Source organism: Peromyscus leucopus, chromosome 3 (assembly GCF_004664715.2).
Source record: "Peromyscus leucopus breed LL Stock chromosome 3, UCI_PerLeu_2.1, whole genome shotgun sequence".
In the NCBI taxonomy this organism is placed as follows: Eukaryota; Metazoa; Chordata; class Mammalia; order Rodentia; family Cricetidae; genus Peromyscus; species Peromyscus leucopus.
Window position 1 is genome coordinate 141,076,410 of NC_051065.1, and position 18,552 is coordinate 141,094,961.

Below are 18,552 nucleotides of genomic sequence, written 5' to 3' on the forward strand. Positions count from 1 at the left end.
CTTAGACTTCAGCTTTGCTGTTCATCCTCAGAAGAAGTCAGGGCAAGAACTCAAGCCTGGCAGGAATCAGTAGGCAGAACCTGATGCACAAGCCATGGAGAGGTGACACTTACTGGAAGATTCCCATGGCTTGCTCAGCCTTTTTTCTTATACAACCCAGGACCATCAGCCCAAGGGTCCCACCACCTACGAAGGGCTGAGCCTTCCTAATCAATCACTAATTACAAATGCCCTATAGGCTTGCCTACAGCCAGATTTCATTGAGGCACATTCTCAGTCGAGGTTCCCACCTCTCAGATGTATCTGGTTTGTGTCCAGTTGACATAAAACTGGCCTCCACAATGGTTCTTGAAGAGATGTACATATTTTTAAACTCATATTTCTCATGGCTTACAGTGGGGACATTTCAAATACATACAACTCCAAAGTCAAATTTGATATATTTAATATCAGAGTCAAAAAAATAAAGGCATCATGTCAATAACCATTTTAGCACTAAAGGACATTACAAGGGAAAGCACTGATGATAGTGAATGTGAAGAAATATCAACAGTAATTAATATGGATTATTGAATACATCATATTACTAGATCAATACTAAATTTCTGTAGTCTTATCACTTTAGAATGATGCTATTATAGAAATGGCTTAGAAAATACTTATGGACAGTTTGTATTATTATTATTATGACCATCATTATTATTATGCTTCATGAGACAGAGTCTCTTTCTGTAGCCCATGATGGCCTCAAACACACTATGCAGCCTAGACTGCATTCAAACTCAAGTACTTATAAGATTATAAGTCTGAGTCATGACATCCAGCTGGCCTCAATGAATTACTGTATCCTTGGGTTTTCAATTTACCAGCAAATAGGTCAGACATACAGACAGACAGATAGAAAGACAGAAGAGAGAGAGAGAGAGAGAGAGAGAGAGAGAGAGAGAGAGAGAGAGAGAAAATGAGAGCACATATGGACTATGAATGGTTGCATGAGTTTCTTGACCTAGCCTAGCAACTACTCATCAAATCTGAAATTGTGTTTCATAGAATATAAATCCTTTCTAAACATAAGTTCTTCTACCTGCAAAAAACAACAAACATTAACCAAAAAATTGACAAATAGAATGCCAAAACTGCATCGTAGTTCTTAATTGTGATGTCAAAGCAATGGAATATTGAAATGGTTTGTCCTAGGGATGATGAGTTAGTTATGTGTGCTAATTATCAGTATTCTGGATTTGATTCCATGTGTCATTCAGGAAACAAGGGATGATTCCTCAGGGCTTGGAACAAAGGGCATTCATTCTCCAGACATGAACTGTTGTGTTTAGTAGGAAGGGAGAAAGCTTCTGAGGTGCTGTTAGATTTCTGTAGAACATCTCTTCTCTTTCCAGTTCATTGCCATGTTTGCTCAGCTGACTGAGTCCTTCGGTTAAGACATTCAGTTATTAAGTAGTCACAAATCATTACAGGATACCAGCAAATATGACAAAATATTCCATTTTTTACTTTTCCTTTACACTGTACATGGAAACAGGGAATTTATTCATTTTCTTTTCACAGATACAGAGGTGGTTTCTACCACAGTCATCATCATTTATACCTCTGAAACTGAGATGTGCACAGCCTCCACTTTCCTTTAATAATTTCACTGTTGTCAAATTACTGTAAAAAACATACAATGGGCAGTTATTAAATTTGAAACATATTGATGTGATGTAGGCCATGATTTTAAAAACAATTTTTATTGACTAAAATATACTGAATATAGAATTAATTGTGTTTTACTACAAGTTTTTTGTTTTCTCTAAATTCATTAAAAAAAGGTCTTGGGCCAGTGACACAGATCAGTGGATAGAAGCCATTGCTACCAAACTTGACAACCTGAGTTCAGACTTTGGATACACAGAGTAGAAGAAGAAAAGTGACTCCTTCAACTACCCTCTAACTACAGATGTGCTGTGACATGGGAACACACATGCATACATTCACACAAAAATAAATAAGTGTAATAAAAATAAAAAATTAAAATAAAAATATTCTCTTGATCACAATTCAATTCCGTATCTATTCCATATTGTTAATTTTCCATCTTCAAGTAAATTTAATTTTCAGTATCACTAAAATATCATTTCACACTAAGGTTTATTTCCTATGATGCTCTTTGGAATAAAGAAATTTTAAATCAAGAAAAAAAATTAAATGTATGTGGCACACAAGACAGGGTTTCTTGGCTTGGGCAACACAGTGAGATTTAACCAGGCAAGGCTGATGAGATTCTATATAAAAGAAGATAAAACAGGGAAGGAAATCTGCCAAACTCCATGGGCTGTGATATCAAAGGGATAAAGCTTAAACAAAAGATCATCATTTGTTGAGCCCTGTATTCAAGTGTGTTTAGATTAACCATAGGAACAGCAAGAGAAGATAAATGAAACTAATTGGCCTCTGGGGTATAGACAGAACAGGTAAGGTACAGTACGAGTGAGTATATACATTAGACAGTCACGAGACATGATTACGGGTACAATCAATAAAGCATGTGTGTTGAACATGAGCAAAGAGGAAAAGACCCAGTAGATACTAACTATTCACAACATCCACATGGAGCACACATTCTGCATCATGAGCTCTTTACCTCCATGGTGGTGCCGTTTGGAGCTCTACACAAGAAAGACAAGTTACTCATAGCTGCTCACTAGGTCCATTAGAACCTGATATTGAAACAGATGTTCAAGCTACTGCATCTTCCCACTAGAGAAAATGCTTCTGGTGGTGAAAGAATCTTCTCAACACCAGTTTTTTTTAATACAGAATCCTCATTTCCAGCCCTAGTAATCATTTCATCATCAGGGCACAGTTCTGTAGCATAGATAAGGTCTACAAAGATAAGATATTTTAGCCTGGCTGCAGGCATTCTCTCAGCCACTGGCACCTCACTCCAAATGCTACCACTTGCCCATCTCTGACTCTGTATGGTGCTGTAGGCTGTAAATAAATTCACTAACTCTGTGGTCAGTCATGGTGGAAATCAACATCTATCCTGGTGCTTGTGAGGTAGATGTAGAACTGGGGCTAGCCTGTATTAAATGATACTTCAAATAGAAAAACCAAAACTAATAGCAACAACAATAATCTGTGTACTTTGAATATATTAAAACATCTTGTAAGGCTGTCTGTCTTCTGGCCACCTCTGTGACAATCTACTTGAAAGTGTCTTTAGAGGAGACAAAGGAAATTATTTTCCTGCATATTTGGAATTTAGCTGTCCACACTGGCTGGACCACATTCAAACAGAAGTGACCCAGACCTGCCATGTTCCCAGGCACTGTAGAAAATATTCCTAGGACAGTTACCACTGTGAATACCAAGCTTCAGATAGTTTCTGTAGCCATTGCAGAAGACATTCAGGAAATATCTCAAAGAAAATGACATCATGAAAAATGTCAGAATCCAGCAGAAACAGTACATTCAATGCATAAAACTTCAGACATTAGGATTACCATCTAATACTTGTAAAGTAATAATAGTTGATATCTTTCAAGAGACAAAGGACAGGCTCAGTCACACCTGCCAGTAGTCCCAGAATCTGCAAGTTGGACATACAAGGATCAGGTGTTTAAAGCCAGCCTGGGACTCATGAAAATTGCTATCTAAATAAAAACAACAAAATAAAAATTAAAATGATTTTTAAATGATATAAAAGGTAATAAAAAACTATAATTAACTCCTCCATTTCTGGTGAGAGTGAAAACTTATGCAGCCACTTTGGAAAGTGACATGGTTGTTTCTCAGAAAATTAGTAATCAACCTACCTTAAGAGCAGCTATTCCACTCTTAGGCATATATCTAAAGGATGCTCCATCCTACCACAAGGATATTTGCTCAACTATGTTCATAGCGGCTTTATTTATAATAGCCATTGTCATGAATTATTGCATGTGGGGGTCTCCCAAAGGCATCCCAAGTGTTCAGAGAAACATACGGGCAGATGCATGCCATGTGGGCATGGCGGCTGTGGCAGTGGTGGCGGCAAATTATTCACAACCCAGACACTGCATCCATGTGGAGAGTTTATTATAATAAAGAGATGAAGAGAAAGATAGGAAAGAGAGAGACAGAGAGAGAGAGACATCAAAGAGAGAGAAAGGTCAAAGGTGCCCATCTTATGGAGTAAAAAAGGTAGAAGAGAGAGGGGAAAGAGGAGGAGTATTTCCTTAGAATCAGGACCTAGGGCAGTGCCAATGGATGGCTCAGAATACTAACATTGGTTTCCAAGGGGTGGGTCAGAATATTAACAGCCACAAACTAGAAACAACCTAGACATCCATCAAAAGTAGAATGGATAAAGAAAATGTGGTCCATTTACACAATGGAGTACTATGGAGCTGTTAAAAAAAATGACACCATGAAATTTGCCATCGATTGGAAGGAACTAGAAAAGATCATTCTGAGTGAGGTAACCCAGACACAGAAAGATAAACATGGTATGTACTCACTTTAGGTGAATATTAGCTATAAACTAAAGGATAACCATGCTACAGTCCCAAGACCCAGTGAAGCTAAGAAACAATGAAGGCTTAAGTGGGTATGGGGTCAGTGAATCTCATTGTGAAGGGAAAATAGAATAGACATTGCTGGTGGAAGGGGGAGGGTTCTGGATTGGGGTGGGTGGGCATGGGAACAGGAGGGGTCAGGTGGGGGAAGATGGAGGAAGAGAGTACTGGCAAAGACAACTGGAATGAGTGTCATCTTTGGGATGAGCTAGAAACCTAGTGCAATGGAAACCCCCAGGAATCTACAAGGGTGACCCTAGCTAGCATTCCTAACAATGGGGGAAACAGAGTCTGAATAGGCCATTTCCAGTAACCCAGCAAGACATCCAATGGAGGGATTGTGACCCTCATCACAGCTGCAAAACCTTCAATCTACAGTTTGCCCTGCCTACAAAGAGATACTAGGGTAAAGGTGGTGCAGAATTTATGGGAATGGACAACCAATGACTGGCCAAGCTTGAGATACATACCATGAGTGGTAGCCCACCCCTGACACTGCCTGGAGGACCAGGACCCAGAGGCCAGACAGCCCAGACACCTTGGATAGAGCTGAACATTACTGACAAATAAAGTCCATGAAATGATTCATAATCGTCTTCTATACTCATAGATTGTTGCCTAGCCTAATTGCCACCAGAGAGGTCTCACACAGCAACAGATGAAAACATGAAGAGACACACAGCCAAACGTCAGGAAGACCTTGGGGAATCCTGTAGAAGAGGGGAGGAATGATTGTGAGAGTCAGAGTGGCACAAGAAAACCACAGAATCAATTAACCTGAGCTCACATGGACTCAGAGAATGAACCAAAATCCAGGGAGCCTGCATGGGGGTGACCTAAGCCCACTATATATATGTGACAGTTGTGTAGCTTGGTTTATTTTGTGGATCTCTGCTGTGGATATCGTTCTATATAAATAAAACACTGATGGCCAGTGACCAGGCAGGAAGTAGGTGGCCAGGCAGGAAGTAGGTGGGACAAGGAGAGAGGAGAATTCTGGGAAGCAGAAGGTTGAGGAGGGAGACACTGCAGCCACCACCAGGACAAGCAGCATGTAAAGACTCTGGTAAGCCACCAGCCACGTGGCAAGGTATAGATTTATAAAAATGGGTTAATTTAAGATAAAAGAACAGTTAGCAAGAAGCCTGCCATGGCCATACAGTTTTTAAGTGATATAAGCATCTGAGTGATTATTTTATAAGTGGATTGTGGGACTGTGGGGCTTGGGGAACCTGGAGAGAAGCCCTCCAGCAACAGATCTCCTAACAGTTAGAGCAGGGCCTTTCTCGGACTCTATTACCTGCTTTTGGGACATGTAGATGGAATTTTCTTTTGGACACCCAGCTCCCCAACAGTGACACAGAGACTTATTATCAATTATGAATGCTCAGCTGATCGGTTAGGTTTGTTTCTTACTAGCTCTTATAACTGAAATTAACCCATTTATATTCATGTACATGTTGCCACATGACTCATGGCTTTACCTCTCCACCTGCATGTCTGTTCCCTCTCTTTGTGCTGGTGACTCATTATGTCTCCTCCCTTATTCCCAGCATCCTTTGTGCCTGGGAATCCTGCCTAGCTATTGACCGTTCAGCTTCTTATTAAACTAGTACAGTGACTCATCTTCACAGTGTACAAAAAGAGAGACCCTTCTTCATACTGGGTTGCTTCATCCAGCTTCAGTAGGAGAGGAGGTGCCTAGTCTTACTGCAACTTGTTATAACATGGCTGTCTGGTATATCTTGGGAGACCTGCCTTTTCCTGAAGAGAAAAGAGGAGGAGTGGATTAGAGGGTGGGAGAAAAAGGGAGGAAAGCAAGGAAGGAAGGAAGACTGTGACTGGACTGGAACAATTAATTAATTAATTAATTAATTAACTATTTTTGATTTTCTAGAGACAGGTTTCTCTGTGTAACAGCGCTGGCTATCCTGGAACTCACATTATGGACAACGTTGGCATTGAACTCACAGAGAACTGCCTGCCTCTGCCACCAAGTGCTGGGACTAAAAGTATGTAACACACCCTCCCCCAGCAATAAACGTTAAAAATAGAAGAAAAAAAAAGACAACCCCCTAAAAGAAACCAGCATTTGTTGGTTTTTGTTTGTTTGTTTTTGAATGGTCATGTTGTAGAAGTTGGATAATAAACATTGTTTTTAAATACACACACACACACACACATACACACACACACACATACACACACACACACACAGCAACATTATTTTTAGACAAATACAGAATTCCTAGGAGAGAAATTTTAATATTAGTATTTCTAAAAACATCAATAATCAAGAGGAATGTTGGTAAGGTGTGATATGAAAATAGAGGGAGGAATCCTGAGACTTAAAACATCAAATGTCGATAGTACTGGGGATAAAGAACAGGAGAGGATCATAGGTGGATTAACCAAAACTAAGGGTTTAAAAAGGCCTTATGGAAACCCACTAGTTAATAGGCTTGTCGATGATCAACACAAAGTAGACTCTTTGTTCCTTTGGTGGTTTGGGCTTGGGGTATGAGTGTGTATGTGTGTGTGTGTGTGTGTGTGTGTTTTAATATTTTTTATCTGATTGGGTGTTTTTTAATTTTATTTTCACTTTTGTTTTTGTTTTGGGGAGAGAGAAAGAAAGACCTTGAATTTAATTGGGGAGGGAGGTGAGGAGGATGTGGGAGGTGTTTAGGGTAGGAAAGCTGATCAAAATATTTTCAATTGAAAAATGAAATTGAAAATAAAAATATAAACATTAAAAGAGTTAGAACCACAGAAGACATGAGTTATTAAATGAAAATCAACGTATAAAGCAGGGGATACATCCAGAGGAATTATTGGTTAGCAAGACTACAGAGGTCTCCAAACCAGCACAGCATATTACCATTACCTTTGGTTACCCACCATAACTACATGGTAAGACCTGATTGCTGATACACCACACACTGTGATGTCAGAACAAAGAGAAATCAATTTCAAATCAATCAGGAGACTACTTTCCTTGAGCTATTTTTCAAAGGATGAGAAGGTGATTTGCAGGCTGCTGGGGGAGAAGAGTTATGAATTGTTTGACCCAGAACTGGAGCCTGCATGCTTCAATACTGGCTGGCTAGGCAAGATGTGCCCAGTGGTACCATTGTTGTAGGATAACTAAGTGTTTTATTATTAGTGTTGAGATCTTCACTACATAAGCTATACATGTTTGCTATTGTAATCCAAATGAAAAGCCCAAGAATGTGGAGTTCAAGGGCCCTAGGGTGGAAACTGCTACAGTCATGTTGATAAGTGGGCATGTAGTCAAACTGTACTCTTACTACATGTGTTTACAGTCTAGATCTGGGCTGCTCTCGACCTTGGTCAGAGAAGCTTCTTTTGCAGCAGGCAGTAATCAGTACAGAGCAGCAGAACTAGTCCAAGTTCAGAAGGGAAGAGAAAATGTGTTTTGCCCTATGGGGACATCTTCAACTCCCTCCCCTTCAACACCATCCCAAGACTCAGGGAACAACAGGGCAGAGAAAGTGGAAAACAAATGTAAGAGCCTGATGATAGGAAAACCTCTGTGAAATCCTGTAATGTGGACATGACAAGACTTTCCCACTCACAAACACAGCAGCTGTGGTCACCTATATGAGACCTGAACAAGAACAAGCCAGCCAAAATTCCAGCAGTTTGTGGGGGGGGCTCTATTTCTTAGGGAGATAGTATTGTTAGGTGACTGCTACTGGAATGAGAGACACATTCTTTATTAAGGTGGTGGCCACTGGGAGGTATTCTTGCTCCAGTGAATGGCCTACAAACATGCACCAGTGAACAGCATCGACTAAGAAAACATGAAGTAGATGGGAACACCTTAGTTATAGTCAGGGGAAGGTTGAGAGGGCAAGTAGGGGATGATATGATCATATTTCATTCTGTATATATATGAGATTTTTAAGAAATGGTATTAATAAAGAAAATCAATGAACAGTTTTCTACCAGGTCAGAAATGAACAAACTTAGAGCTTATAGAATACAGCAACCTTGAAAAGTAGATATGCATATATATTAATGTGTTTTTATATTTAGAAATGAACAATTACATAAGCTAACTACAGAAACAAGTCAAGTGTATGTTTAAGATACACTCATAATATCTTTCATGATGATCAAGTTACTTTGAATAATCTTAAGCTTTGGTTTTTTTTGTGTCCTCTGCATCTTAGAACATACAACCCTGAGCTGTGTTCAGTATTACGTCACTAGCAGTTAGTTTCTAAACCATTCCTCTTCCCTAACACTTGCTCAAACACCATCTGATGCATCTTGTCCTGACCTGTGAGCTCCATAGAAAATGAGGAAAGCCATGTGAAACGAGAGAAAAGCCTTTGCAACCTTCCTCCCAACTGTGCACCAGTGTTAGAGTGTGAGGGTTCAGGAAACTCACAGTTTAGATGGGACATCTCCAATCCATTGCCATTCCCCTTTGCTTCCATTATATTTAAATCCAATCCAGTATCTGTTTGCAGTAACCTGGGACTGTAAGAACTTCTGTAAAGAAAAAAAAAAAAAAAACATGTATTGTGATAAAATGTCTGTCTGTTTGGTTGAAAAGAACAGGGTAACAGCTCTCAGCTATTCTTACATCAGTTCTCTGCTGTCCTGTCCTCCAGCCCTTCAGTCTCTCCAAGTTCATTTTTAAAGTGATTTCCCACTAGTAGCTCATTTATGTAAAAACTGATGTCAGTTACCTAAGTTGTTTAAAATGAAAACTTCAGGTGGCCAGAGATACTGGATTCCTGAAATGATTTGTGACTGTGTTTCTCAGAGAAAATCTCACTGTGTAACCAAGACTGATCTTTAACTCAAAATCTCACTGCCTAAGACCCCAAAATGCACATTGCCTACCTGGTTCCTTAAGCAAGACTGACACTTTATGAAATTATTCAAATACACATTTCAGATAACTACAGAAGCTTGTGGGAAGTCTTTAACTTTAGTGACCCCCCCTGTCTAAAAAAACAAATTAATCCAGATGATAAGTCCAAGTCCTCTGTGAAAAGTGATGCCTTATCCTCCATGTTCCAGCAATGAAGCCATGATGTTATTTAGTTCCAAAAGTGAGAGAACTTGTGGAAGGGGGAGATATTTGGAACTAATTACACTCATATGTCTTACATGTGACATACAAGTGGAATGATTACTAATAAAATTACTGAATATATTTTAGGATACGAGTTTAAATTTAACTGTTTACTGTATCAAATGGAAAATTATAACATTACTTGACATTAAAATTTTATTTTATACTGTAATTATTCAGACGTGTATTAAATTGGTGAAGAAATTGTGCATCATATTCTAAATGACAAAGTTTCAAGCTGATGACTCAACAATTTCTCTAGAAAAACACCCTGTATGTATTTGAAGAGATTTCTTTAGTGACAAATAAAGTTAAAGTCAGGATCCTGGCCACTCATCTCTTTTTAAATATTCATTTCTAAAGATAGATTTTTTAATGAAACATAAGAATATTAGGAAGTAAATATTATGGGCATTCAGTGAAAATCAACATGAGACTAACAGGAAACCTGTTAATTCCACGGTTCTCATATAATTTCCATTTTACAGATTGGCCCAGAGGTCAGTTACTCTCTCTATTGTCTTCCAATTACTCATCTCAGGCAGTCTCTTGTTTGTGTTCCAAAGAACAAACCCTAAACTGTGGCCTCTCTGGGTGTATTTGACACTCTATGGAGATAAATAACTGTCGGTCACGTGATGTGCTACACCAGAGGGCTAAACTTATTCTGGTAAAACATGCTTCTCTGCAGGATTCTCTTGCAGATTCCTGCAAAAGAGAGGAGATTGCAAAGACAGGACTGTCTTCTTAGTAATGAGTCTCCTCATAACAGATCTTGATCCTGAAACTAAATAGGGAGCAGCAGGAAGGGATGGACTGGGAAACTCTTACTGCATGATTTTTGCTGGCATTAAAGGAAAACCACATTCAAGTGCTGAAGGACTCTTTTTTTTTTTCAAAACACGTGGGATCAGTATCTCACTATCCAAGGGTTAGAGAAGGAGTCTAAAAGCAAAGAAGCAGTAAGAGTCTATGGTACCAGTTCATTATCATCATCTATCTTCAAAAGAGATAGGCTGCAGTCCTGGCAGATATGTTTACATGCATTCCATTGTTTATTTTCCATGATGGCATAATAACATTTTATGCCACAGCAGAACAAATGTCCTTCAACAGGTTTCCCTACAATAGATAAGGCAATGGTGAAAATTCTTATTTTCTGTTATTCTGTTATTAGAACTGTAGTGATATTTTGTATATGCTCTAACATATAAAGCTTGTCTTAAGATCAGAGGGCAGAGCCAGCCATAGTTAGCCATAGAGGCCAGGCAGTGGTAGCACACAACTTGAATCCTAGAACTCAGAAGGCAGAGGCAGATAGATCTTTGTGAGTTCAAGGCTAGTCTGGACTACATGAGATTAATCCAGTCTTCTTAAAAGAGAAGCAGAGCCAGGCAGAGGCCGTTCACAGCTTTAATCCTAGTACTTTGGAGTCACAAGCCTTTAATCCCATTAATCCAGTCTTCTTAAAAGAGAAATAGAGTCAGGCAGTGACGACTCATACTTTTAATCCCAGTAATTGGGAGTTGCATGGCTTTAATCCCAGGACAAGGAAGGTTGAGACAAAAAGTGATATGGCTGGGTAGAGAAAGGAATATAAGGTGGGTGGAAACAGGATTCAGGGGCATTCAGTCTGAGGATTTATCAAAACAGGAACTTCCCCTTTTGGCTGAGGAGTTGGCGAGGTGAGAAGTAGCTATGACTTGTTTCCTCTGATCTTTAAGCATTTACCCCAATATCTGGCCCTGGGTTTTTATTATAAGACCTATTACAATTTGTGATATAGAAGAATGTATTTGTTACACATCTATAACTAACTAAAACCTCATGGCTCTCAAAAATTGAGATACTAGAATGCTGAGAGACCCCTACATACCCATGTTCTATGCAGCACTTATTATAACAGAGATATGGATAAAATGTAAGTGTTCATTATGAATGAATCAATAGAGAAAATGTAGCATATACACACAAAGGAATATTATTTATCCTTGACAGGGAAGAAATCCAACCGGTCATGATGAATTATGCCTGCCTATAAACCCAGCAATCCATAGGCTGAGGCACAAGGTTCATCTCTAGTTTGAGGTCAGCCTAGGTTAAGCAGTGAATTCCAGGCCAGCCTTGGCTATAAGATGAGTTCCAAGGCAGCCTGGGCTACAGAATGAAAACATTGTCACATCTAACCTCCCCAAAGAGAAATCCTGACCTAAATGACCAACTGTATAGTAAGAGTCTCCCAGGTGACTCCTGACTGCTGCTCACTCAATGTCAGGACTAAGTGTCCTGTTATGAGCCAATTCATTACTAATGAGACAGCAGAGTCTTTGCAATAAATTCCATTTCTTAGAAGTCTACAAGAAAGTCTGTCAGAGAAGCATGGATGAATTTGAAGATAGAATGTGAAATGAAACAAAGCAGAGCCAGGACCATACTTTTTTATTTTACCCAGATGATGTTTATAGCACAGCCCAGTTCTAAGAAGCAGAGGTTTGTAAGATCCCAGGGGTTGGAGGGAGGGGAAATGAGCACTTGCTGCTCAGAGGCAGTTACATGGATGATGCAATGCTAGGTCTGCAGTGATGCACTCTGCCCACAGTGGCCCACATGCTACTGTACACATGCAGCAGTGCTGTGCTCTATGGTAGATGCTCTTACCTTAATAGATATAAGAGACAAACAAGGAAGCTTTTGATGGTGATTTCCTGTTCTCCTGCCTTCAAGGGTACACCCATATGCCCAAAGTATCAAATTTGAATACATTAAAATATGTGTAGTTTACATAGCTACGGCCTCTCAATAAGATGTATTTGTTTGGCCTGTGCTGAGGACCCCCTTTCTCTATTAACAAACTTTTATCCCCAACCCTTGTTTTTCTGAGAAGAGGTATCATCACTCTTTAGTTCAGGCTGGCTTGGAATTTGCTGGTCACCTAGACTGTCCTCAAATTTGCCATCCTCCTGCCTCAGTGTTCTAATCACAAGCATTGCAGAATCATGCTACCACTTAGAGATGATAGTTAGTTTATTCTAAAATAATAATATAAAACACTTTTGATGAATCTGGAATGCTTCAATGACTATATTTGGATTTTATCATTTTCTCTGTCACATATTTTAAAATTTACCAGTTTTAAAGATAATATTAGTCCTTGAACAATGGAGATTGATAACCCCTGCTATCATGCACAGTGAGATCATATTCAAGAGTTCTTTGTGAACATTAACTTTTAAAAAAATACTTAATAATGAATGATAAACTGTGTCAATTACTGTTAACCAGCCACGATGCAAGGAAAGACAGGTTTCCTTGAAACACTTGATATTTTCATCTCTGTGTCATTCAGTGACAGAGATTCACCAGTGTGGGCACCATGGTGAAGCTCCCATGTGTGCTGCAGTGAGCTTCACTATGGTCAGAAACGGGCTAGCTCTCTGATACCGAGGCAGAAGGAAATCACACACACACACACACACACACACACACACACACACACACACTACTTTTATGACTACATCCAGGTAAATGCTTTAAGTCCATTTCACCCTAAGAATTTGGTAAATACTTTCTTACAGGAAACTTCCACATTCTGTCAAAAAAAAAAAAAAAAAAAAAAAAAAAAAACAGTGGGGACTTAGATATGACCTCTCATGAAAACAATCTAAGTTCTCAGCTGTGCTGACTGAGCTTCCATTCCCTGGGAGCCGTGGAGACAGGATGGCCACTGAGTTCTAGAAACTAAGATTTTCCTAAACCACACAGGGATTTCCAAGGTTCTAGGCTCGTCCATGAGACAAGGAAACCCCACCCATTAACTCAGGGATCACCAGCATAGTTAGATGATAACTGGACTTCAAATCTTCTGGAGAAGAATCAATACAGAATAATGCAATTCTTTATTCAAGATTCCCTTCTTACCTGTGTGCTGTACGCAATCTAAAATGACCTTAGTTTTCCCACAGTGTCTGTTCTGTTTTCTGTTGAAGGAGTCTGGTTCCTTCTGATGTTTGAGATCATCACACTCTCTAGATTTATTTCTCAGTAATTCTTCCTTTAAGTAGTTGTCATTTTGCAGGATGTGATAATTTTGAGTAAGGTTGTTTAGAGTTTTTTGCAGTTCATATTTTTCTTGACTATACTGAAAAACTAAAATTAGTAGCAGACATAACACAAAAAATGCCCATAAGGAGTAAATATCAAATTTATGATTAGAGAAAAATGTTTCACATTGACAACCAACATATATCATCATTTTAATTGCTATTTTAACACTAAAAGTAATTCTTCAATTAATGCATTATAAAAATGGAAACATGAATTTTCCCCTATTGGCAACTTCAGTGTAAAGTAGGTGAAACAGTTACATAATATCATGGTGGAAGCACCATATGTTCTGATTAATTCATTGTTTTCACAGCACAAAACTAACAAATAAATACTTAAGTAAAATGTTCAGAGAAACCTAACACAACATGAAAATTTGAACCAAGAAGTAATATCACAGTTATCATTGGAGCAGATGGACTACCCACAGGAGGACAGACAACAATATGCAGATATACAGCTATGGTGGAGCCTGGCCCATCAGTGTTTTTCTCTAAAGACGTGATGACATCAAATGAAAGATAAAGATGAAGCTCCAGACCTTCTACTTCTGTGTACAGATTCAGTCTTTTCACTAAATCATGTCCTCAATATGGGCTGGGGGAAAGTCCACAAAATGATATAATTTATTTGGGACAGCTGTTTCTTAGAGCATGTATATATCAGATTCATAATCACCTGAGTTCCCAAAGCAGAATATCACCAACACATCTATTATCAGAAGGAACATGATCATGAGTAGGACAGAATAAGGCAGTCCAAGGCAGCCCCCGTCACTGTAACGTCCAAGAGTTCAGGGGTCCAGATAAAACAAAAAAACTTACAAATTCCCGAACACCTGGAATGTCACTTGGTGACAAAGTAATGGACAAACTGGTGTCTGTTGGCATTACCTAGGCAAATGATGTATTTTTATTACTCACTGTATATCAGCCACACTGAGATGGCCATCATCAGAAGTAAGCAAAGGATCCCGAGAGCCACTGCAATGAGATGTAAGGAGAATGAGCACTCCTAAAGACTTCAAAATCATCACCAGGACCATCCCAGGGTCCACCACTAGCCATGACCTGGGGCACCATATGAAACAAAGAGATGGTACCTCTAATGTTTTAAGTAAAATTCCAGAATACAAACCAACTCCTATACCTAAGGTTTGGGCAACATTTTTGAAGAGAGGATGAAAAGATTGTAAACTACAGAGACTCAGGACATCTTCTCCAAGAGAAGGAAGCTGTACCAGGCAATCTCAAGAATATCATAGCCTAGAGCTGGGCGGTGGTGGCGCACGCCTGTAATCCCAGCACTTGGAAGGCAGAGGCAGGCGGATCTCTGTGAGTTCGAGGCCAGCCTGGGCTACAGAGTGAGTTCCAGGAAAGGCACAAAGCTACACAGAGAAACCCTGTCTTTAAAAATCAAAAAAAAAAAAGAATATCATAGCCTAAGAAAGACACACCCAACCACAACACCAGAGGACATGCCAATATGGACAGGGGATCTCCACACGACCCCACTCCTGGATGATGAACTATGGGCACCTGATGACAGCTGACAGAGAAAACAAGTCTCTCCTAGGGATGAGCCCATAGTGAATATCTATACAAAATGGTCAGCTCTAAAACGTATGCATGTAAACAATGCTAAATGGAATCACAGATTGCCTTTATAAACACATGCAAACATGTAACTAATAATTAAAGGAAAAGGAAACAATACAGACAAGACATTAAAGGAGGAGAATTAGCAGTTACTGGAAGGGGAGCAGGGTTAAAGGGGAACAGGATAGGATAATAATGGATTAAAGATGATCAGTAAATTATATGCTTATACAAAAGTCATAATGAAGCCCATTATTTTATATAATTAATAAATTATAATAAACCATAAAAAGAAAACTTTAAGCTTTAAATTTCTGAATGACAAACACTCATCTGTTTATAGCCAATGTATAGAAGCAGTTCTTTAGAACTTCAGAAATTTTTGCCCCTTCATCCTTGAACTCTCAATCTTCTTGACTCAGCCTCACAGGCAGCTAGAATGACAGTCTCAAGCTGCCTCATCCAGGTGCACACAGTTTCAAAAGTTCATCTTACAAAGCACTGAGGCATAAGCAAGATGCATGTAGGAAACTCCAAACTGTAATTAGCAGTCCACAAAGACATTTCAACTCAGTATGAAGAGGAAGGAAAGATCAAACAATGGGCTTGAGAAACTGGGAGCCACTAGGAATATTCTGAACTCTATAAGGGTCTATCCTTGAAGACTTCCTAGGAGTCAGATCTTTTCTTGTCTAGCAATTCTGTTTTTCTCAAGAAAATAAGTTATTTATCCTTGTGATTTGAAGTCTTGCGTTCTAGGGTCCCACATCTCATTATTACCACACTAATGTAGCACAAGTCTTCAGTTTAGAGTTTAAATATAACAATATTTGAAGGGGAATAAAAATAGAGGGTGGAGGATTTATACCTCCCCTTCTAACCTGACTGTTGTTGCTGATGATTGGCATTTAAATTTGATGAAACACTTGGCATACCTTGTTTTAGTAGAGATTTGTTTTTATCACATACTTTTAATTTCTTTAAGATTTCCGTTAGAAAATCAGTGTTTCTTCAGATTGTAGTTTCTCCTTTCTTGTGGCCTCACATTTTTAACCATATTTTGATAAAAACAACTGAATCTTGGTTTCTCGGATTTATTAAAATGTATTCAAGGCAGACAAGGTGGCCCACAACTGTAATCTCAGAACGTCAGATGCCGAGCCAGGAGAATCGAAGATTCTGGGCCACCCTTTGCTACATAGCACAGTCAAGATTAATCGTGGCTACTTGAGACTCTGGCTCAAAACAACAACAATAAAACAAAAAAACAAAACAAAACAAAACAAAACAAACAAAAAACAAAAAAACAAAAAAATTTTTAAAATAAACTAACACAAAGCAAAATAAATTATTGACTTTTCCAAGTATCATGGGCTATTTTTAAACAAGTTTTAACTCTTCACTTCTTTCCCCTGTGATCACCTACTACCAGCTGACCATCAGCAGTAAAGGTAGGACCATCTTCAATGTCTGGTGTGTACAGTGAGTCGGAGGAGAACATTCACCTTTGTGTCCAACCTCTCTGGGACCGTGAATCTCATCAGGCCTGATTGGATTCTGTGACTCCGAGGAAAACTCAAAAACTCTTGAGTTTAAATAAATCACCTTCTGATTGCTCATCTTGAAAAGAAGCAATGAGGTTTAAATTAAAACCTTGCCTTGGGATGATATCTAGGTAAAGAAAAAATTAAAATGTTCAAGTTTATAATATTCTAGAATTTGATGCTGTGGTAGTGTAGAAGTTTATTAACTCCTTTAAAGATCTGAACTCTCCAAAGAGTATGGACAGTAGCTGACTTCCACAAGATATGAAAAACCTTTTTAACTTGTGGTCACATCAATGATTGTTAAGAGGTATGGGAAAACAGTTTCAATTGCCGAATAAAGGATTGGGTAGTCACATGGCCGTAAGAATACTTGACAAAACTGGTGCCACCTTAGTAACTAACATGATTTAAAACTATCATTAATATGTCAAAAATTCAAAACTTGCTTAAAACTAAATCTGTTGGCTTTTAAAGCATTTGTAAATGTTGTGATACACACATAGATATAAAATGATCTTGTTGTCTTTTGACCACATTTACAAAGTGTATGCCAGAAACAATGTCCAAAGGATTATATGAAAGGAATACTACAAGAAATTAAAATTCCGGATTCCAGATGTGATAATAAAAGTCTCCTGAGTAAAAGCCAAAACACCTATATTCATAATCACAAATGATCCCATGGACATGAACATTCCACACAGAACAGTATAGTGTATGATGTTACTCAAGGACCCTATATAAAAATAAAATTTCTACAGTGCTACATGCCTTTTGTCCCAACACTCAGGAGTCAGAGGAAGGAGGGTCTTTAAGGCCAGAACATCTAGTTATCAAATTTCCAAATCGCCAGGAATACAGAGAGTGATTCTCTCAAAAAAAAAAAAAAAAAAAAAAAAAAAAAAAAAAAAATAGAAAAAAAAGAATGAAAATTTGTCACTAGGCATCATAAATACTCATAAATTATTCATTCTTAGGATACAAATTATTAAATCATAAGTACTTATGATTTACCTTGCTTATTCCATTAAATATTATTTAAAGGGGCAACAAATAAACAGGTAATATTTAAAAATTGTTGATGGGCTCAATTCATTTCTAGTACATCTAACACATTTTAATTGAAATTTTCTAAACTCATTTACAATTTCCTTAATTCTCTAAAAATAAAATGATTTCCTATTATAAAATTCTGCAAAGTGCGTAAGAAAGTATATAAACCACTTGAGCTAATTACAAAGTAATTAATTCTACTGATCACTCTTTTTAGATCACACACAACAAAAATCATAACACATAAGAGAAGATACCTTTCTTGAAGATTAACTCAAATGTTTACAGGCAGACTTAACACAGTGCTAATATTATCAATTGTTCTTATATATGTTATATGACTTTTGTGTAGGCCATTTGTAACTGAATGGGATTTCTCTTGAATAAGTAAATCATATGATAGAGATATCTGAAGGAATCGAAGTAGCTGTTACCTATTCCCCAGTCAGGTGGTGATGCAGGTGGAGGGAACAGAGGAAGAGGAACAAGCTGTCCTTTGCAGCTCTGTATCCTGTCAGAGGCTCCAAATGAAACAAGGAAGAGTGTGTCTTCTGCATGATACTTCAGCTCTTAAAGTT

General features: G+C 38.4%; 1 protein-coding gene across 1 annotated transcript; it reads right to left on the reverse strand.

The window, feature by feature from the left end:
* Positions 1-18,552, reverse strand: LOC114685852 (killer cell lectin-like receptor 2). Its single transcript, XM_037204069.1, has 8 exons — positions 18,409-18,552; positions 16,880-16,994; positions 14,700-14,759; positions 13,591-13,818; positions 10,652-10,794; positions 8,977-9,080; positions 1,607-1,668; positions 1-1,429 (listed from the first exon to the last, which is right to left on the reverse strand). The coding sequence occupies exons 2-8, from the start codon at positions 16,992-16,994 to the stop codon at positions 1,281-1,283; spliced, it is 861 nt and encodes a 286-aa protein (XP_037059964.1). The 5' UTR covers positions 18,409-18,552; the 3' UTR covers positions 1-1,280.